Here is a 20472-nt window from a genome sequence, read left to right as displayed (position 1 = left end):
AACTGGTAAACTTTCTTTCAATACCTGCCAATTCGATAATCGTAAAGGCATCTCGCGCATCAAGGAAAACATGAGGTTTAAAGGATCTAAAGCATCATGAAACTGAAATTTATCTTTATTCAACTAATAGAACCTATACTATTTGAAAGCTCAAATTCTACATTATACAGTTTTATAACGATAGTGCAGTAAATCCGATACAGTAGTCTGTTGTTCATGAACTCATTGTTGATCAACCTGTTCATAGCAAGTATGGCGCTAAAAATTAAAATACCAGAAACGTCTCAAGTAAGCTTTATTCCTTTAATTTTTACTTACAACTAGTCTTCTGATGAATATTCACGATGGACGGTTTACCATATTGAAGTAGCATTTCCGAATGGTGGGAAACATGTTGTATTTCGTCGGTTCAATGAATTCGTTGCTTTGGATGCTCAAATTCGGCCAAATGACTACAACAGTAGACTTTGCAAACTCCCCTCTAAATCTTGGGTTTCTTCAACTGTGACAAATGAAAAGTTACGTGAATCTCGACGACTTGCTTTACAAGCTTACGTTCAATGCCTTTCAGAAACGCCATGGATAAAAATGCCTGTGGTTAAAAAATTTCTAAATATTAAAGATGAATCGGAAGATGAAACACAGGGTCAGTTTTTGGGTCCGACAGATTGGATTCAAGTATTTCAAGATTGTAAACGTAATTTACATATGTACCGAGTTGACTTAATGAGTGGAAAAAGCATTACGATAGGAGTTCAAACAAAGAATGTCTATGCAATAAAGTCGCTAATGGATAACCTTTCAGAATCGTTAGACAAATTAGAATTAGCAAATGCTCTTGGTCCAGGAGAAATCCTTCGACGAAAAGATATGTTAGAACAGCTTGGTTCTGAATTCTTGTCATTTAAACGGTTAGTTAAAAATGCAAACAGCCCAGTCGCTCCTCCTTCTGCCTCATCTCAATTAAACTCTTCTAATCCTAGTTCTCCCTTTCGCCCATTATCTGCATCTACTGACAAACAATCTAATACCTCTTTGAACAGAGTCCTTGGAAAAAACAGAATGCCAGAGACACAGACAACAAAAAAGCTTGATAATGTAGGACTGTACAACATGCAGAATCAAACTATGGAAGATCAAGATATGCAAGCAGAATCGTTATTGCCTATTATTCAAAGGCAGAAGGAGCTTTCGAAAATGATTAATCAAGAAGTTGTCGAGCAAAACTCCATGTTAGACGAGCTTTCTAATGAAGCATATGCAAACCAAAAAAAGCTACACAGAACACGAGCTGGCCTTCGCAAATTGGGTTAATATTTGGGTGTTTATGAGTATTTGATTTAATTTCACGAAATTTAATGGAATCTTCTTTTGCAGTTTTGTCTTGTTTTCTATCCAATTCTGCTACATTAGTGATTGTCTTGGATGAGATTATCTGGGCTAAAAATATTTATTATTTGGTGTATTTGCGTTCTTTCCTTTTTTTTTTTTTTTGTTTAATCTTCTTGAAGATACCGCAGTAACCTCTGTGAGTTATATAGGCATGGTTAGTTCGTCCGTCAAGGTTGAAATAATTGTCTCCTTTAATTAAGCTTGATATTAATATACGACTTGTTTAAATTTCAACTTGTTTTGACAGACCCCATTTCTTTTGTATTTTGGTTTGGCTTGTAGTTCCTTTTAATGCATTTAGTGTACTGTGCTTAAGCTCGCTTTCTTTAGATTTTACTTATTGACAGACTTAGACAACTGAAATTCCAATAATGGAATTAACGCAAGAGAATACTGAGGAAAATGAAAAAACTCATGTAGAATCAATTGTAAAATTTGAGGATTCGAATAGAGGCACCATTACTGATTTTCATATCGAGACAGCTAACAATGAGGAAGAGAAAGACGCCAACGTAATTCTCAATAAATCTGTTAAAATGGAGGTTGAAGAAGTCAACGGTCACGTTGATTCTTCCTCAACGGAAACAGACATAGAAATGCAAGTCATTCAACAGCCTACAATACCCAAAAAACCACCCGTATCAGCTCATAGAAGGGGTCCACGAAAACACCGAGGAAATGCGAATAGCCAACTCAATCTGTCTACAGCCGATCATCAAAGACCATTGTATTGTATATGCCAAAAGCCTGATGATGGATCATGGATGTTAGGATGTGATGGTTGCGAAGATTGGTTTCATGGCACTTGCGTTAATATACCTGAATCTTATAATGATTTAACTGTACAGTACTTTTGTCCTAAATGCACAGAAGAAGGAAAGGGTATAACTACTTGGAAAAGAAAATGCCGGTTACGAGAATGCTCGAATCCCACAAGACCTAATTCCAACTATTGTAGTGATAAACATGGAGTCGATTTTTTTCGAGAAAAAGTAAAGCTGAGTACGGTTGAACCTTCTGCTATAAAAAATCTTGTATTGTTTGCAAAAAAAAGGGAAGAATTTCAAAATTTGGGTACGGTGGGACCGACATTGCCAAGCCAAGTTCCTCCTGAAGTTGTGTACAATTTTGAAATTGAGGAGGCCAATAGGCTGAACGCAGAAATTGTGCAATTAAATAAAGAGAAAGAAGTAGCATCTAACAAAAAAATATTTCTTCAGTTGATCAAAGATTCTTCGCGGAGAGCGGTTCTTGCTTACAAAGAAAGAGAAGGTATTAAGAAAGATCTGTGTGGATTCGATTCTCGACTTTTATTCAATCAACAACAAATGAATGAATTGTGGGAAAAAGTTTCAAATGGAGCACCGCTATCTCTTGACATGAGTATAGATCCTTCTCCTGAGTCCACCTGCTTTACAGAGAAGCGAAGATGTGCAAAGCACACAAGCTGGCAGGTAATTTTTACCGAAGATTTTGAGTTGCAAGAAAGTAATATTTTACAAAAACTAAACATGAAGCAAACTGCCAAAGATGTAATGTTGGAGCATCAAAAACAGAGGTGCCTACCCGGGATACAATACGACGGTTATGCTCGATTTTGTCATGAACAGTTATCTCCCGAAAAAATGGCTAATTTATTAAAATAAACAGAAGGATGCATCTTTTGGTTTAATTTACAATTTTGAAGTTTGCTTTAATTTCTAGATCATTTCATGTAAATCACGAGGCATTGATTCGCAAATGTTAATGAAAGAAAAGTTTATATTGCTTGGCATTTGTCTCTTAATTTTGGCTTTAAATTTATTGACTCCCTGTTTCGCAAAATAATGTTGACAGATGGTAATTTGGTTTTTCCTTCTAAAAAGTCACTTTTTAACATAAGGACATACATTCTACACCCTCTCTTTTTATCAACTCATGTCTTAATGGCCTTGAGGTTTTCTCTCTCTTTTGTTTTGAAATTTATTTTATTTTATTTTTTGGAAAACGCAGGCTCCTTGGATTTCACTAATCCTTCTTATTCCAGAAGCTAACGTCACAATGAGACAGAGGATTTCGTGGAGCTATAGAAAGCCAACTTTCTGACATTCCCATTGTTCTTTTTCAAACGAGCACTATGACTTTGGCATCCACCATGCCAATTATTTATTCGGCATCTGATGCCGCAAAATGGAAAGTTGCAGTATCTCCTTACCTGTATCAACTGAGCAATTTGAAGTTACTGTTTACTGGAAAGTTGAATTTTGCAGATTTTTATTATAATACGAATCCATTTGTTGTAGGACTACTTCTCTCATTTATTTTGGGAAATGTGCTTTGGGGAGTGTCTGTTTGGACGAAAAATACATCGCAAGTGGATCGGCTATGGCCAATTCTGCCAACGGCTTTTTCCTTGCATTTTCTGTTTTATGGTTTGGGATACAACATTGCTTCGCGAAGATTAATGATTATGGCATTTTTGCAGACTCTATGGTCCGCGCGTCTTACTTACAATTATTACCGTAAAGGAGGTTATAATCGAGGAGCAGAGGACTATCGTTGGGTGAGAGTTCGCCAAATCATGCCTAAATGGATATATCCATTATTCCACTATTTTTACATTCATATCTTTCAAGTGCTCCACCTATATTTGCTTGCATCTCCCACGTATATTGCCATGTTGGCTGGAAACGAACGAGCATTTGGAGCATGGGATTGGATAGCACTCGAGCTTTTCATGTTTATGTTTGTGCTAGAAATGCTAGCCGACCAACAGCAATGGGATTACTATGAAGCGCGAAATCATTACAATGTCGACAAAACCGTGCCACCTCGGTTTAAGTATGACTTGTTGTCGCTTGGACGTGGTTTCAATGCTACAGGGCTCTTCCGATGGAGTCGCCATCCCAACTTTTTAGCAGAACAACTTATTTGGCTTTCATTTTATCTATTTGGAGCGATCGCTTCAGAATCACTATTGAATTGGACGATTTTTGCATGGCTTGGACTAGTGGGCGTTTTTCAAGGCTCGACCAGACTTACCGAAAAGATGTCCTGTGAAAAATATCCGTTATATCGAGTGTATCAAGATAAAGTCGGCCGCTTTTTTCCTCGATTAGATGGTAGTCATTGGGATATTGTGGATGACGATGCATCATTAAAGGAGGATTAATGGAGAAACAAAATGTTCCTCTATTAGTGATCCATGGATCTCGTTTCATTTTCATTTGTCAATTGGTGTAACAAAACCTTTTGACGTTTTACCCCCTCTCTAAAATTTGGTTCACTGTAATTTATTTATGTATTATTATCTTGTGTATCTATCTTAGTCTATTTATCCAATGTTTTGTCGATGAGTTATGCAAGCTTTATTTATGCAACTGATCCGTGAATTTTTTTCCATGCTGATTTGTGAATTCTTCATCCATGTTATAATATGTGGTGGCTTTGTTTATAGTATTGCTAATGTCTATTAGGACACAGAACAGAAAAAAAAATTTGTTTTTATTTTTTGAAACAATCCATTTTATGAAATCTCAAACTCAACTGAACTTCGTCTCTTTGTCTTCAAACTATGTGCGGCCTTCAAACCATCTATCAAAAGTGTTTGCTTCCTTAAACTGAATGTTAAATTTTTTTAAAATCTTATCTTTTCACTGTGGAGAAAAAGAGGGAGGGAAAAGGGAGGCGAAACCAACCCAATTCTTTTCCGTAAACTCATTCATTCACTGGAACGTACATCCGTAAATTCATTCAAGTGTTTATTATTATTTTCTTTTTTTCATTTGTCTTTGTTTTTCTGACATTTTTCTCTACCATTTTCTTCTGTGCATCCGCCAGTTGCTTGGTTCCTAAGCACCACCTATCATGTGAATATTTTCTCACACACACAGTACAATTCCTTCTCTGTTATCTTGGCTGCTTTATCTGTGTAACATGGTTTACCATTCACACGGAGGGTTAGTTTTATACGTTTACTCATGTGAGTAAGAATTTTTCCATTGGTCCATTACACATTTGCAGCCTGGCTTAGAAGATGCCTTGTTGATTTGAGAACATTGCTTTGTCTCATGCAATTTAAAAACATTAAACGTTGTTTCTTCTATTAAACTTTTTTTTTCCTTGGTTTATCCTCCATCTGTCACCCTTCTATGGTACGATCGTGGGTGCATGCTCTGCATGAGCATTCTAGCCTCTCGCCTCACCTTGAAATCTCTTTAAACACTTCACTTTAACTGTATATCCCGAGTTGATCTCAAATCTACTATTGGTAATTTCATATGCCAATGCAATTCCCAACCCGTTAGCTGACCAACACCCGAACAAACCCGCTCCGTCTAGCGTCCCAGGCTCAAAATTTTTTGGCTCAAGGACCTCTAGGTTTACGAGTGCCGCATCAGTAATTGAAATGCACAAAATTCGCTTTCCAAATTGGCATACCTCCTTTGCCCATTCTCTCCATTTTTTCTTCATCTCGTCTTTCTCTCTCTTGAGCAGGTGACACGTTACCCACATGGAGGATGCCCCGGCTCGGTTACGTGGACTCGTTCAAGACCCCTGACGCTTCCGAGCGATGGTTGTCTGGGGCACGAGGTCAGGAAATAACGCACTCCGGGAGATGAGAGCGGTACATTACGGTAGGGTATTATATACTACGAACAAAATCGTTATTTATGACATCACAGGACAGTCATTGCCGAGTTTGAGTATGGGATCATGAAGAAAACATAACGTAGCATGTGCTTACGCTTCATCCGTCCCCCAAACACACAACAAGGGACTTGTCGTTTTAAATTTCGAAAATTTGTCGTTTAGACGTGGAAACTGAAAGCTTTCAGGTGATTTGGGTGGTTCTTTAATTCTGTTGAAGTTTGCTTCCTCTGAAGTTTTTTTTCGGAGCGTTTTGCGACTTGTTTACGGATTATACCTGAGTGTAAAAGAAGCGGACTGAGGCTTCATATAGTTTGCTTTGGCGTACCAAGTTCTTCCATAAGGTTTATTTCCTATCGTTTACACTGTTGAAGTTGTTTTCTCTTCTTCATCTGTTTGTAGAATCCGTTCCGGCTTCATTTGCAATTTTTTTATCCTTGGATTTTTATTGGAGAACGGTGGTTTGGGAACGTCTGTGTACAAAAACCTACTCTACCCCTTCACACTTACTATTTTTTAATTAATTTATTATCTGTTTGTTTTCGTTTTCTGTTAATTTCCCTTGTTCTTGTTTGAACGTTTGATTTTGTGAGCAATATAATACTTGTTCGAAAAAAAGTCTTTCTATTGATTGATTTTACGAACTAATTCTTTTTTCTTTCGCCTTTCTCGTTTATATGCCTGCACATCTGTCTTCTCAATATTGTTAAATCTTTTTTACACTTTATAATAATATTTGTCGACGTATTTACGTGATTTGCTTTGCCCTACTCTGCTTTGCTCCCCTATAATTTCGTTCTATTGTGTGCCGTGTGATCGTTATTCCGCTTTTTTTTTCGGGTTGCTATAACCAATTTCTTCTACCTTCAAGCCCTGTTATTACTGTGTGCGATTTGTTGCAATCTTTTTATCATCTAACTCTGCAGCTGTCTTAATCATCTCGTACTCGGCTTCTTTCGTTTTCTCCGTATAGTTTGATCGAGAAGAAATTTTTTTCAAACAGAGGAAAACCCGGTCGTTTTGTCTTGCTTTTTCTATTGGAAAAATAAGCCCACATCAGTTTCTTAGTAATCTGTTCGATTTAATCCATTTTAAAACGACATTTTCTGTTTCGCTTTCTTAATATTGGAAGAACGTACATACGTGTATGAAAACTTGAAAAATTTTCATTTCTCACTGTATATCATTCTTTTTTTTACCAAAGGCAAAAATATCCTCAAAATTTTTTTGCTATTACTGAAAATTTACTTTTTATTTAATTTCATCTGCATCTATCTCAAACAAAACCGGACCATCTGTGTCTGTTAATTGAAGATATTCCGCAAAATTAACTTCTATTTACGTGATTTTTTATCTTCCCAAGTTGTGTTCATTCGATCTTCAACTTATTCTTGTCGTTTAAAACATATCTGTTCTTTACGATCTCGTTGCCTGCTGTTTACTTAATATTCACCGGAAGTAAGTAATTCGTCACTAATTTCCTCCGAATGGCGCCTGCCGTCTTTACTTCCGACTACTGGAAGAAATACTTTTCCAACAAAAAGAAGCCTACTGTTAAGAATACTTCGGACATTGATTTGCTTCACATTAATCGTGGTCGTCAGCCTTTTGATGAGGGATTATCCATCAATGAAGATTCTTTCTTTTACAGACATAACATTCATGTTCCTCGTATAGTTTATTTAATCATTGTTGCATGTGGTTCCTTTATTATCACGGGAGGTATTGAGTTTGCCATTGCATATGGTATGTATAAGAAGACCGAGACTTCCGTCCGTCTTTGGCGTCTTCCCGATACACTCTCTGGTGATGCCGCTGTAACCAATTTCGTTCAAGCTATTGTCACGTACTGGGTTGAGTCAATTTTGGTACAGGGTGATTTACGTTCCGGACTTGTAAAGCCTATTTACTTTGGGTGGTGGCCGGAAAACTTTTTGCTTAGGGAAGTGCTTCGTGCCAAGCCTAGATACCACTTTAAGTTTATTGTTTTTCGCTGGATGGAGTGGCTCGTCTTTGTCGGATTACGCGGCTTAGTATGGTCAGTTCCCTTATGGTTCCTGTTTTGGCCAGCCACCGTCGGTATCCTTTGCGCTCCTGGTAGACATGAAGGCAATGATTATTATTTTAATAATTATCCGGCACCTCAAGTGTTCAAGCTGATTTTTGGTGGTGGTGAAGGTTTCGTTTTGACACCATGGATCGCATTTTTACATATGTATATGTATGGTCACTACCTTCATGTCGCCAAGAATCAAAAATCACTTCCTAAAACGTCCGACTTAGAACAACAACGAGGAACTTCTTCTTCACAGCCTTCAGAAAACGACGCTAATATTACTGCCCTCCCTAAGCCTGAACCAAAGATGTACGAAAACTCGGACTTAACACCCGCTCGCACGCCTGTAACACCAGCACCTCTTGAGAAACCCGTCAATCTTGCACCGGAAGTTGTCGAACCTACTAATGCTGCCGCTTCCCCTCTGCAATTGAACGCCCCTAAATTAACTGATGTTGATGATTCTGCCCTTGCATACGACCCCACTAAAGTTCAAGATGGTGAAGATCGTTTTGTTCATAATGATGTGCCCTTAGAGAATGCTGAAAATCCTAGTCGATTTGTCCATAGCGATGCTCCCATTGATATGACACATACTACTACAGTTATTTCTGAAGCTCAAAATTTGCCTTCCACGTTGCTTCCACAGGACGGCAATGCTGTACATCATGATACTGATGCACCATCTCTTTCAAACGTCAGGAAGTCTGTTGACTCACCCAGGGTCCCTCCAAGCTTTAGTGACGATGCCGTCTCGTCATTTTCGTTAGTGACGGCCCCCAGTATAAATAATGTTGGTGGTTCTACTGCACCTAGTGTGAATAACCAGGAGCGGGAGTATGATTATGACGATACATCGTCTCGTAGCAGCACACTCACCGAAAGACCGGTAGTTCATTAACTGAAATATTGTGAATTATAAAGGCTGTGATATTAAGTCGGAAAATGTTCCCTATTGTCTCGTGGCAACTATTTCTGCTGATCTCTTTAGTATAATCGTGTTTTTAAGATCCGTTGGAAACAGCATCTTTCATGTTTTAATGTTTCAATTAACTTAATATTTCGCTGTTCAATAGGCTTCTTGTTTTAAATGCATCAAACATAGAGTTTTAACAAAACATAAATTAGGGAAAAGGAATAATCTTAACTGAACTTTTAAAAATTTTGACAGTAACTTACATAACTTTAGGTTTATCTGAATTTGTTTTCTGCTAAAATTTTTTAGTCTGCATCTATAGTGTATGTCAAAAAACATTGTTCTGTAGCGACTGCGTAGCTATGTAAAGACAATTTTGCTCATTTTACACGCAAGTCAGTAGATATGTATTATATACCACGTAGATTTGCAAATGGTAAATGAAGTTGTACTACTTACTTTCAAAAAAAGAAAATGAAAGAAAGAGTAAGGTCGAATTAATTAACTACAATCATTTATAAAGGTTATACATGTATAGGTAAGAGAAAAAAGACAAAAAGCCGACTTACAGCAAATCATATTAAAAAAAATGATGTCTAATGGGTCCATAAGAACAAACACAGATAAAGTATTGAAAGAAGCATATAAACAAAAATGCATTAGAAAGCCGACTAGGCCATATAAAAGGAACGATGATAGCTTCGGAAGGATGGAACGTAAATATTGACACTGAACACCTGCTATTAAAAAAAGATAAGCGAAATCATTTACCATGTAAAGAAAACCTTCCAGGATAATAATTAAATGGCTAGTCGAACTCATTTCATATTTTATTTACGGCAACATAATCTCTAATTTCCATTTATACAGTTAAAAGAGAGTGTCGCGTACCGAAACATAAAGTCATTATAGAGAGCACAAAAAAGAGCAGTATTCGACGATACAAGACAAACCGCCATTAAAGTCTAAAGAACAAAAAACAGGCCTAAATAATCGTTAAGTTTGTTTTCTTCTTTCACGCTCCTTAGCCTGCTCGGCAAGAACTGTCTCATCATCATCTTCGAGGAGGTCAAACTCGACAACAAACATAACAGCATCTTCATCATCGGTTTCACGCATCATATATCGGATTGGCTGATGACCATCAGAGTTCAAATGCTTATAAACATTGAGCCGAATGGGTCCGATATTCAAATTAAAGGTATTAAAATCCATATGAGGGGAAAAGAAACTCATGCAATAAACTACATCTTTATCGTAAAAGAAATTTTCTCGACAAAATTTGGAGCTTGAAAAGTACTTTCGTCTTTCCTTTACTGACTTGTGTTCACCAAAAATAAACGAATTGTCTTCTATAGGATCCACTTTGGGATTGGCGAATCTCCAAGGTCCAAGTTGTGGATCGAGATTATTTGAATCAGAAGGGATGTGTTTAACAGGTTTCGGTATTTTTGATTGACTAGTAGCCGTCCGCACGGGCTTTGGCCTCGTCAACGCCACATTAGACGTGGGTTGCTTTGCGACGGTGGTACTATTAGCATTCGCGGTAACAGTCTTTCCGTCAACAGATTGAGGCAATTGTTTTGAAGAAGGAGTATTAGATTGTGATACTTCATCAATCGATCGCTCCTCAACAATCTTTTCAGGTGTTGAAACGTGTTTTTTAAGCCTATTAGAAGGTGGGACACCGCTGGTTATAGATGTTTGTTCACGTAGCGGAGGTAACGACCCAGTCTCTCCAGCCACGTTAACAGCAGATGATGCTGAATCATTGGCATATGACAACGTGGAATGAGAAGAGGAAGGACGAGAAACGGAAAATGAGTTTCTTCCAGAAAAAGAAAAAATGTCAGATTTACGACGGTTACTTTCACTGGCTTCAATTCCAGAGTCAGATTCAATTAGGTCGGTTTTGTGATGATGATGATGGTGACGGTGTAAAGAACCTATGCGAATTAATTTATCAAGAGAGCGACGTGGCGCCGACATTTTCTTTTCTTTTTCAGTTTTTACAGCAGACGTGGATGCTGCACTAGCGGTAGAAAATCGATGAGTAGAATTACCGACGTCATCCGATTTCGAATCGTTTCTTAAACTTTTTTTTGAGCGAAGGGACATACGTTTTATTAGTTTGGGCGTGGAAAATTTTCCAAGATGTAAAGAAGGATGTGTAATTTTACGAAACGGGTCTTTGTTTTTAGATTTCTTATGCTGTTCCTTTTGATCCTGTTGCATTTCTAAAGCAGTAAAGTAACGTTGCAAGTCATCTTCATTTTCGTCATCAGGAACATTGGAAATACCATGCTTGTACACGTCCTTTCCATAATTCTCATCCATTATATAACCCTCTTCCAGGTCCAAACTAGGTTTGTGAAGCAATCCTAGCTGCTTGACATGTAAATTAAAATCCTTATGTTTATTGGTAATGTGACGATGTAATAAAAGCTCATCGTCTTCATCATCCTCCACAGGAGCTAGAGAAGTAGCTGCAGATTTTACAGATAATTGAGACACGTTTTGGGAAGTTTCAGTCTTAACTGATGGAGCATCCGGTATTGCAGCCGGAACGTTTAAATGTGAAAACCGTGTGCTATCGCTAAATCCAGCAAAACTCCAATACCGGTGTCTATTTTTTCGAGGTGCAGTGGTATTTCCAGAATCAGAGGATACTATACTAAGATCATCATTATCTGCAACGGTAGCGGGGGTAGCAGCAGGGGGATTTGGAGAGTCGGGTACTGCTGTAACAGTAATTGGCGGAGTAACAATATTTGTTTGAACATCTATTTGTGTCGTGGTTTTCTTGGGAGTAACGTTGGTAGAGGGAAGGTCTGATAAACTGACATCCGAGGAGTCGTTAATTTCAGGTAACGATTCAGTGTCTGATTCCTGAGAATCAGCTTCCACTAATGAAATAACAGCATCTTCAAGACGCGATGGAGCCGGCCATGCAGAGAGTGTATTCACACAAGCGACGAATCTAAGTCAAAAGGTTAAAAATCGTGTTTTAAAAAAAAAGATAATCTGAGAGGATAATGGAAAACCTTGCAATCGATAAGGCCAGAAAACAAAAAGACTATATGATTTGAATCAGGAACTCAAGAGGTAGTGGAAGCAAACCGATGGGGTGATTAAAAAATTATAAGAAAAATAAAAAAAAGAAAGAAAGAAAGCGAATAATCAAGATGCCTAAATTCGGTCTTTTGTTTTCAATAAACCTTTGTTTTCAGGCAATGCCCAGATTGTAAAAATTTTCGACCCTTTCTATTATGCATATCCAACAGACGAGCATCAATACTTACGGTGACATGATATACGGGGATCTGGCATATTTATCATAATACACAGCAGGGTCAATATATTTGGCAATCCGCATACCAGCTCGGAAAGCACCTAGTGAAAAGGAATTAGCATTAAGCACCGCGGAAAAAAAAAGACGAAATGAGATAAAACGAAGAAGAAAACTAAAGAATATGCTTTTAAAAAACTTACTTTCTGGGAAGGTAGAGATCATATGGTCGAACTGTGTGCCATAAATGACTTGATCTCCATTGTATTCCTTTTTGAATCGGCCTTCAGCTTGTATTTGAAACTTTCGTGAGCGACCTCGAAAATACTCGGAATCTCTCTTTGGAGGGCTACCGTCAGGAGTAAAACCATCGAAATCGCGTACGCGAACGAGGATTCTACCAACCCATAACGGGCCATCGACTTCAGTAGGCCGCCCTTCATAATTCACCCAAGCAATCTGTGTGTGCTGTGCATCGCAGCCAATACTGACCTTTAATTTCATTTCCAAGGATCTCTTTGGCCCTTTTACCTCTCCAAAATACGGTCTTTTCACTAGCGTACCAGGGTGTTTGGCTAAAGGTAAGTCGTGGGTTCCTCTGCCATCCGACGTCAGCTTTGTAAAATTGTGAGACCCAACATTGGGTCCCGTATTGCGGTTTCTGTATACGAGGTGGAGAGGGGGAGACCCCTCTCTTTAATCCAGAATATCGAGAGTCTATCGATGATGAAGATTTGCACGCAAAAATAAAAAACCGAGGCAGAGTGATGGTGGTATTGTTTCGATTACGAGAAGAGCTTGTCGTGAGAAAAAGGGTACTATAAGGAAAAATAACGTGTCGCGGTATTCGTTTGGCTGTCGCGTCACATGTGTCAGTGTAAACAAGCCAAAAATACTAGGATGGATGAACGGGCAATAGGAAAAAAGAGAAAGGAACGATTAGAGCTGATGATGCTAAATGAAGGAGGATTTAATGAAAAGCTTTAATTTTATCGCACAAGACATTGAATGAATACATGGTCCTCTATCATAGATGAAGATGAATGGGGAGATGAATGCAATGGGATTCTTTTAGAATGTTGTCTTTTTGTTTTGAGCAGAGACTAAAAACGAAATGGGAATTATTTGGCGAAAGGTGTTGGTGTATGCAAAACAGACTCAATACTCATATGATCGGTTGTGGATAGGAGTGCAACATTACCAAGTCCATGAGAATCGAACAAAAATCAATAATAGGAGGAAAAGATTTCAACAAGAAAGAGTATAAGCGAAAATGAGTTTTTCATTGAACTCTTCTGTTCCAAAATTTGTTTTGTACAGTTTTCACCTCACCTTTCAAAAAACTATTGTATGAGCATGGAAAGCTAGTTAGACGATGGGCAATTCTATACCAAATCTAAAATATTTCAAAAGTTAGTGGGAAAATCCTTCGTAAAAAAAGGTATCCGAATTTAAGATATTCATTTCTTCTCATGCCATGTGTATCAACTTATTTACAGAAAGACCATGTCTGAAGAGGGACAAAATCATGTTATTCTTCCAAATTTCACTCTTGTTGACGATTTGACTACCCGACTAAACGATAGCGTACTATTTCTCAAACGCCGTATTATTTTTAAAGCAATTAAACGAATTGCCAATTTGAGTTAACAGATTTCAGCAGCAAAATGATGGAAATACCGTACAACGTGATAACACATTGCATGGTACTACGTTTAATATAACGTACCGCAGTGTGATAGCTTTGCGTGTAATACACAGTTATGCGTTGCGGTCTAAACAGCATTTTGCGTATCTCTGCGTGCGAGACAGCACTTGGATACCAAACTAGTTTAAAGTGCCATGGTATAACCCATTAAAGGCGCACGTTGCATAGCGGTACAGCTCGAGAAATGTATAAACAAGAACGCACATAAATATCCAGATGATTAAATAGAAAGAAGAATTATTTAGCATTTTAACTAATTATTCATGTTTTAAAGCTGAGCAGGTTCTTAAAGTGCCAAATATTCTAAAAGTCAAATTTTTTTCAATTTTTGCTTGCTTTTCCACTTTTTTCTCCATATTCTGGGGGTACTATTGTAAAAGCCAACCAAATTACCTTCATTTCTTTTGTTCTTTTGCATCTTTATTTTTATTAACTAAAGCTTCATTCATCTTTTCATCATTCATAGCATACCAAGTGAATCCAAAGTTTCACCTCCTTGTCATATCTCTTTCTTCTGTTTACCCAGCCCAGCGACACAGCAACGGTCCAGCTCAGTCTCAGTCCAGATCTCACTTCTCATACTGGTGAAATACTTTTACATAAAAAATGTCTATGTCAACGTTACTCAGTCGCACTCAGTGTCCAACAGGCAACTCTCAAAAAGTGTGAAATGTCAAGTTGACATCTAAGCTACAATCAGATTAGATTTTTCTTCATAAAAATCCAGCCTCGTTATTTCATCATTATTTTACCATTACGTAATTTTGCGCATTTCGCAAGAAAAACTCCTGAATCTCCTTACGATTTACGTTACGTTATGCGAATGCAACACGACGCGACGCGACGCGACCGATTCCATGAGATCAGCCATTCCCTATTACGTATTTCATTGGAATTCCTTCCAGTACTTTATAATATTTAAGGAAAATCCCTCGCACATCACAATATTCGATGCGAGTTGGTGTCGCCTAGATGATGCTAAAAAGTAATCTAGTCACAATCATCATCATATCACATCCCATCGCATCCCATCGCATCCCATCAAAATCGCATTGTATTGTATGGTATTATATTGTATAGTGTATTTCATTGCATCGCATAACATGGCATAGCATTTAAATCATCTTGTTTGTATTAACAAAGGTCAGTCAACTAGTTAGTTAGTCTAACAATTTCATTCCAAATCTTTCGACCTAAAGTCGGATCGGAATTCTCATTTTCGCAATAATTTTTCTCATCACAAAAGTTTATCGCTACTCTATAAATCTTTCAATCATTGCCACTTCGATCGCTTCATCATTGCTGGAAGGCTGAGTCAAATAAAAAAATGGTCAAGATAACAGTCATTGCTAATGACTGACTTTCCCGACTTTGTCTACTTATTTCTTCATCAGATGACATACATCAAGTGATTCATACTCATTTACGTTGAGTTTACTCTCCAGCTCCTTGTTGCATTTGCCCACTAAATTGAAAAAAACGATTTATTCACATTGGGATTCATTTTACACAAGTGTAGCATAAGCTTCGATTCAATTCTGGTATAACTAAATTAAAAGTAAAACAATAATTTTGGAAAGGCGTTAATAATTTACCTTGTTTTCTCTTTTTTCGACATTGACTCCTCTTCTAAAGTATTCGCTTATTACTCCTAATTCTGCTCCTCCTAATACATCGATTCCTACTACTTGCATTGCTAATTCTAATAATTACTTCTTAATAATAATAACATACTAACTAACTTCCAACTCATAATACACTTTACTATTCTACCCTTGCAATTTACCCATCTCGCCTTCCATCTTTTCTCAATCATATTATGGTTTCTTATTCTCAAGATTAATCAAATCTACCTACCTCAAAAAGAAAAAAAAAGGCTCTTTGCAACGAAGTACATCATCCTTCACGTGCAAAAGACTAGCCAAGCTGGCACAAATATCCATCATACTACCAACAAAATAATAGCTACGCTAAACCCACTAAAAGCAAAACACACTTTCTTCAAATTCCCCCTCTCACACCACCAGCCAGCCAAGCCAAGCCAGTCTAGAGTCTTTTTCTTCCTCCGATAGCAATAGCAGCAACATATAAAAACAAATAAAATAATAATTATAATAAAAGGTATAATAATAAAATAATTGCGACATCTCCGCCTTATAATAACTATGTAAAAATTGAACAGTTTCTTAGCTATGAGCAAACTAGGGTTTCCGTCTAACATGCTCTCCTTCGCGCACGCCAGCTTATTAAATTAAGTTTTCTTTCAGCTCATACCTGTCACTGACGAAAAAAATAAACCAATCAAACTCTCGGTCGATTGAATTCTCAAAGCAACATATATCCACGATTGTAATAAAATAAAATAAAAGGAAAAAGGGGAGAAAAAAAGACAGTTTAAAAAATTTTTTTTCCATGGATAACAAAAACACAACCAACAAATATTGAAAACTTTTGACGTTTTTTTAACCCCTTTCATTCAATCAAACAAATCTTTCTCTATTCCGTCCACAAAGGGAATATAGATAGATAGATAGATAGATACCACCACACCTTCAACAAACTTTTATCCGTCCGCATCATTTTTTCATAACTCTTTATAAAAAACGAGAGGTGTGGAATTTGCAATGCCTTTAGCCTGTCTTTTTTTTTAAACGCCAATTTCGTCGAAGCAATTCAATCATACACCACCTTCCTTCTTCCTTCTATGACAAAAGAAAAGAGAGAAAGGAACCAGATGACACATACAATTATTCTTTAATAAAGAAAATAAATTATGACCAAACAAGGACCTGGGGAAAAGAGTAGTAAAAAAGAGTCGACAAACGAAGGAAGAATATCATAAACCCATTATCGTTTGTCAGTAACGATTGTTTCTGGGATCATCAATCCATCCAAAAAGGAAAAAGTCACGAAAAAGCCCAAATGGGATTACGATAAGCTTTCAAGAAATTTCTTTTTTATTTTCGCTTGACACTGCAATTTCCCTCTCCACGACGACAAATAGAAAAAAAGTAAAGAGTTTTTTTAAGCAACCTGGACGGCGGTTTGCTGAGGAACGGCATCGCTAGACTCAGAAGCAATGCGAGACATACGCTCAGCATGGACATGAGGGTGCATGCCAGGCTCGTTCTCAATGATCTCGCTAGTGTCGGATTGAACGTCGTCTTGTAAGTGGGTGACTTGCTCAACGGGGACGGGCTCACCTTGAGCCTCATACTCGTTCCAGGAACGAGCGTCACTTTGGGCATCATCCTCGATTTGAGGCTTGACAAAGTTGACGGCGGGTTGGCTGGGAACCCAAGAGCTCAAGGCGTGCTCAGCATCCATGACGATTTGGCGGGAAGTCTCATAACCATCGTAGGCAGGACGAGCCTCACCGGGAGTGACGGGGGTGTCGTCAATCAAGTTCAACAAATGTCTGCCATAGGTGGCAATGAGGTTGAGCTTCTCGGCATGCTCGTGGAGGGCATCCAAGTTGAAGGTCATGGCTTGCTTGAACTTTTCACGGGTGGTGTTGGAAAGTTGAGCCTCGGCAACCAAACAGGCAGCCTCCTCACGAACAAGCTCTTGCTCCATGGTGACCAAGCGAGGGGATTCAGGATCCTTATGCTTAAGAGCATAGATTTGATCCAAGAGCTTTTGCTTCTTCTCACGAGAGGGTTGGACAGAGGACTCGATGTTACGGATGGACTTCAACGTCATACGGTATTGGTCATAACGATCGATCAAGTAGTTCTCCAACTCGGCCATCTCGTAAAACAAGACACCCAATTTGTCGGTGACGTCGCTGATATCGTCATCGCAGTCCTCACCCCAGTAGGAAAGTTGGCGAGCACAATCACGACGGCCACGGATGGTGACCTCCATACTGCGCATCACGTTCTTTTCCATCTTGACCAAGACAGCCAAACGCTTAGCCAAGTCAGGGGTGAAGGTGGCAGCGTGGTTGATACGCATGGTATGACTCAAGGGGGCAAACAAACGACCACTACGAGTGGAAGAGGAGGGAGGAGGGGGGTTTAACAATTGTGAGGCCGTAGGGGCACGGCTGTTTCTTAAAGAGTACGCACGGTTCATCATCTTGCAGAAATAGAAATAGATGTGGGTAAATAAGAAGAGATGGTAGTAATAATAAAAATAAGTGGTAGTAGTAGTAGTATATTAGTATGTGATGATACTAATAAGAACAATTATAGTGAGAATAATTTAGTAGAGAGAGGACGAGTTATAAGTAAAAAAAAAAGAGTAGGACGAAAAATGTTTAACACTTTACCAAAGGGCGATACGAAATTTCGTGGGTATATAGTTAAATAGGATAGATAGTTAGATAGAGAGAGTGTGTATAAAAAAAGCCCAAAAATAAAAAAATTTGTCGACTATATGAAAAAATGGAAAGGAGTCGGGATTTTTTTTTGGGGAAAGGGAAAAACGAGGAAATTTTCCTTTTGGATTTCTTTCAAATTCACTTAGCTTAGCTTAACTTTTGCTTAGCGGCTATTCTCTGGGTATAACAAAAATGTGATGGGGTATATATAAAAAAAAAAAAGATTATATATATATATATATCCCAAGGTATGTTATATCCTATGGTATGAGAAAGGATACTATAATAAAGTATAGTATAGTTAAAGGATAAAAAAGAAAAGAAAGTTTTGACTAAAGTCAATGAAAACGTGAGTATGGATAAAGGTGTATCGGTAAATGAGCGAGCCAGTCTATATATACAAAGCTAAGGTGGGAAAATGATATCATCACTTGCCGTAGTGAACAAGAGTAGGTAAACATCATTTGGTCAGCTTGCTGGCCACAGTTGCCATAGATATGTCCATTCCTTCTATCACGTAAACATGACGTTCCCATTCGCGATAATATAAAACCGAATTTCTTTCTGGATAGCGATGTTGACCAATGCGTTTGGCGCACCGCGTTAACTGGAGCTGAAGGGGGAGGGGAGGGGGGCAGCGAGTGTTGAAGGGCCGATGGGGTAAACAAACGCGTCGTCGTTGTGAAAGAAAGAAAGAGAGTGAAAAGAATGAATAGGCCGGGGAGTGGTAGGATGTGGTAAAGAGAGAAGAGGGAGAAGTGACGATGGGTGTGTTGAAGAAGGATAGAGCAGAGGAAGGCAAAGTGGGTAAAAAGGAAATAGAGTAGAGAAATGAATAGAGATAGAGGGGATAAAACGGAGGAGGATAGGACAGAGGAGAATGGGATAGGATAGGATAGTGTAGAGGAGGATGGAGTAGCTTAGGATAGAATAGTGTAGTGTAAAGTAGAGTAGAGTAGAGTAGAGAAGAGAAAGAAAGGTAAGAGAGAGAGAGAGAGAGACAAGAGAAAAAACAAAAGATAAATGGACCGATAAAGATAAATATAGAAAGAAAGATAATATAAATGGATAAATATGGATGAAACAAAAATAAAAAAAAAGGTTAAAACAAAAGAGAATAGAATAGAGAAAAGGTAAAAGTTAGAGGCAACAAGGGTAGGTAACAAGGAACGAGGTGACAAGAAATGGAAAAGTGAGAGAGAGAAAAGAAGTAGCGAAAGAGAGTGAGTGATATTGTGAAGAAGTGAGTTGTGAGTGAAACGGGATATGAGTGTAGTAAGAATGAAGAAAAGAAAGATGAAATGAGTTCAGAAGAAATTAGATGAATTCAGAAGAAATGATTGTAAACGAGTTTAAGAAAATGCCGACGCTGACTATGAATGAGTATTAGATACTTGCAACAATTTTATCAGTTTATTCGGAAGATGAAGAGGATCGAGTGAATACGGAAATATCTATCTTTGGCAATACGGGAATGGAGCACCAAATGGAACACGGGAGTGTAACGGGCATGGCATGGCATAGCATAGCATAACATTGCATGGCACATGGCATGGCGATGTACTGATAATAGCTAGAAATGCTAGAGTAGCGACGAGAAGAGAGAAAAAAGAGCGACAAAAGGAAATAAAATAAAACGAAAGAAAATAAATAAACAAAAGAATACTCGAAATAAAATAAAACGAAATAAAATAAAATTAAACGAAATAAACAAAAGAATACCTCTATTATTTCCCTACTATTTTCCTACTAGTTCCCTTCTACTTTCACTTCCTTTTTCATGGCTCTTCTTCTCTCTCCTGCTCCTCCGACCGTCCGTACTTCTCTCCCTCTCTCAAATCTCTCTTCCCGACATATGGGAAATCTTCTTTTCCCTCCTCGCTGCCTTACTGTACTAGACTCCTGCTCTGCCGCCGCTGCCTTGCTTCCCTCCTTTCCCTACGGTGCGCGCGCACGATAACCAAACGCCGCAAGAAGCGATCGTCTATTGGATAAAGTTAGTGTCTCATATAGCCGAGGTATGGGAAAGGTGCGCAAAGGCAGTGCGCAGCAGGACAGACAGTTAAGAGGGTGCCAAGCAGTGCAGTAGAGTGCAATGTAGTACAGTAAGCTACCACGTAAATGTAGCAGAATGCAAGGCATTTCAGTAGGTGCAATG

At 38.2% G+C, this 20472-nt stretch overlaps 7 protein-coding genes and 13 long non-coding RNA genes across 20 annotated transcripts; 11 read left to right on the top strand and 9 right to left on the bottom strand.

Moving 5' to 3' along the window:
* Positions 1-129: 129 nt before the first annotated feature.
* On the bottom strand, positions 130-2508 carry SPOM_SPNCRNA.6816. Its single transcript, NR_196158.1, has one exon. It is a non-coding gene; the product is annotated as a non-coding RNA (long non-coding RNA).
* On the top strand, positions 231-1644 carry vsl1 (SNARE protein Vam7). The gene is made up of 2 exons (NM_001022785.3): positions 231-288; positions 325-1644. Exons 1-2 carry the CDS (start codon positions 253-255, stop codon positions 1312-1314), a joined length of 1026 nt encoding a protein of 341 aa, NP_587792.1. The 5' UTR covers positions 231-252; the 3' UTR covers positions 1315-1644.
* On the top strand, positions 1760-3482 carry spf1 (Set1C PHD finger subunit Spf1). Its single transcript, NM_001022784.3, has one exon. It carries the CDS (start codon positions 1764-1766, stop codon positions 3036-3038), a length of 1275 nt encoding a protein of 424 aa, NP_587791.1. The 5' UTR covers positions 1760-1763; the 3' UTR covers positions 3039-3482.
* On the top strand, positions 3460-4867 carry SPOM_SPCC594.04C (steroid oxidoreductase superfamily protein). Its single transcript, NM_001022783.3, has one exon. The coding sequence runs from the start codon at positions 3509-3511 to the stop codon at positions 4541-4543; it is 1035 nt and encodes a 344-aa protein (NP_587790.2). The 5' UTR covers positions 3460-3508; the 3' UTR covers positions 4544-4867.
* Positions 4613-5886, bottom strand: SPOM_SPCC594.03 (uncharacterized protein; the record flags this gene model as incomplete). The annotated part of the gene is made up of 1 exon (NM_001022782.2): positions 4613-5886. One exon carries the CDS (start codon positions 5884-5886, stop codon positions 5560-5562), a length of 327 nt encoding a protein of 108 aa, NP_587789.1. The 3' UTR covers positions 4613-5559.
* Positions 4865-6150, top strand: SPOM_SPNCRNA.1134. Its single transcript, NR_149986.1, has one exon. It is a non-coding gene; the product is annotated as a non-coding RNA, possible alternative UTR (long non-coding RNA).
* SPOM_SPCC594.02C (uncharacterized protein) lies at positions 6124-9289 on the top strand. The gene has a single exon (NM_001022781.3). The coding sequence runs from the start codon at positions 7509-7511 to the stop codon at positions 8976-8978; it is 1470 nt and encodes a 489-aa protein (NP_587788.1). The 5' UTR covers positions 6124-7508; the 3' UTR covers positions 8979-9289.
* On the bottom strand, positions 6181-6437 carry SPOM_SPNCRNA.6815. The gene has a single exon (NR_196157.1). It is a non-coding gene; the product is annotated as a non-coding RNA (long non-coding RNA).
* Positions 6766-7142, bottom strand: SPOM_SPNCRNA.6814. The gene has a single exon (NR_196156.1). It is a non-coding gene; the product is annotated as a non-coding RNA (long non-coding RNA).
* On the bottom strand, positions 7348-9069 carry SPOM_SPNCRNA.6813. The gene has a single exon (NR_196155.1). It is a non-coding gene; the product is annotated as a non-coding RNA (long non-coding RNA).
* A 179-nt stretch (positions 9290-9468) lies between the features above and the next one.
* On the bottom strand, positions 9469-13794 carry duc1. The gene is made up of 3 exons (NM_001355873.2): positions 12486-13794; positions 12296-12386; positions 9469-11973 (listed from the first exon to the last, which is right to left on the bottom strand). Exons 1-3 carry the CDS (start codon positions 12784-12786, stop codon positions 9990-9992), a joined length of 2376 nt encoding a protein of 791 aa, NP_001342730.1. The 5' UTR covers positions 12787-13794; the 3' UTR covers positions 9469-9989.
* On the top strand, positions 13035-13670 carry SPOM_SPNCRNA.6812. The gene has a single exon (NR_196154.1). It is a non-coding gene; the product is annotated as a non-coding RNA (long non-coding RNA).
* A 328-nt stretch (positions 13795-14122) lies between the features above and the next one.
* SPOM_SPNCRNA.1133 lies at positions 14123-16032 on the top strand. The gene has a single exon (NR_149985.1). It is a non-coding gene; the product is annotated as a non-coding RNA (long non-coding RNA).
* A 44-nt stretch (positions 16033-16076) lies between these two features.
* Positions 16077-18683, bottom strand: pil1 (lipid binding protein Pil1). Its single transcript, NM_001022779.3, has one exon. It carries the CDS (start codon positions 18068-18070, stop codon positions 17015-17017), a length of 1056 nt encoding a protein of 351 aa, NP_587786.1. The 5' UTR covers positions 18071-18683; the 3' UTR covers positions 16077-17014.
* On the top strand, positions 16610-18134 carry SPOM_SPNCRNA.6811. Its single transcript, NR_196153.1, has one exon. It is a non-coding gene; the product is annotated as a non-coding RNA (long non-coding RNA).
* On the top strand, positions 18672-18887 carry SPOM_SPNCRNA.6810. The gene has a single exon (NR_196152.1). It is a non-coding gene; the product is annotated as a non-coding RNA (long non-coding RNA).
* A 1-nt stretch (position 18888) lies between these two features.
* SPOM_SPNCRNA.6808 lies at positions 18889-19933 on the top strand. Its single transcript, NR_196150.1, has one exon. It is a non-coding gene; the product is annotated as a non-coding RNA (long non-coding RNA).
* SPOM_SPNCRNA.6809 lies at positions 19432-19741 on the bottom strand. The gene has a single exon (NR_196151.1). It is a non-coding gene; the product is annotated as a non-coding RNA (long non-coding RNA).
* Positions 19934-20042: 109 nt separating the features above from the next.
* SPOM_SPNCRNA.6806 lies at positions 20043-20451 on the bottom strand. Its single transcript, NR_196148.1, has one exon. It is a non-coding gene; the product is annotated as a non-coding RNA (long non-coding RNA).
* SPOM_SPNCRNA.6807 lies at positions 20086-20417 on the top strand. Its single transcript, NR_196149.1, has one exon. It is a non-coding gene; the product is annotated as a non-coding RNA (long non-coding RNA).
* Positions 20452-20472: the final 21 nt, after the last annotated feature.

The sequence above is a fragment of the Schizosaccharomyces pombe genome, assembly GCF_000002945.2.
Source record: "Schizosaccharomyces pombe strain 972h- genome assembly, chromosome: III".
Taxonomy (NCBI): Eukaryota; Fungi; Ascomycota; class Schizosaccharomycetes; order Schizosaccharomycetales; family Schizosaccharomycetaceae; genus Schizosaccharomyces; species Schizosaccharomyces pombe.
The sequence above is the reverse complement of the archived record's forward strand: the minus strand, read 5'-3'. Positions and strand labels throughout refer to the sequence as shown.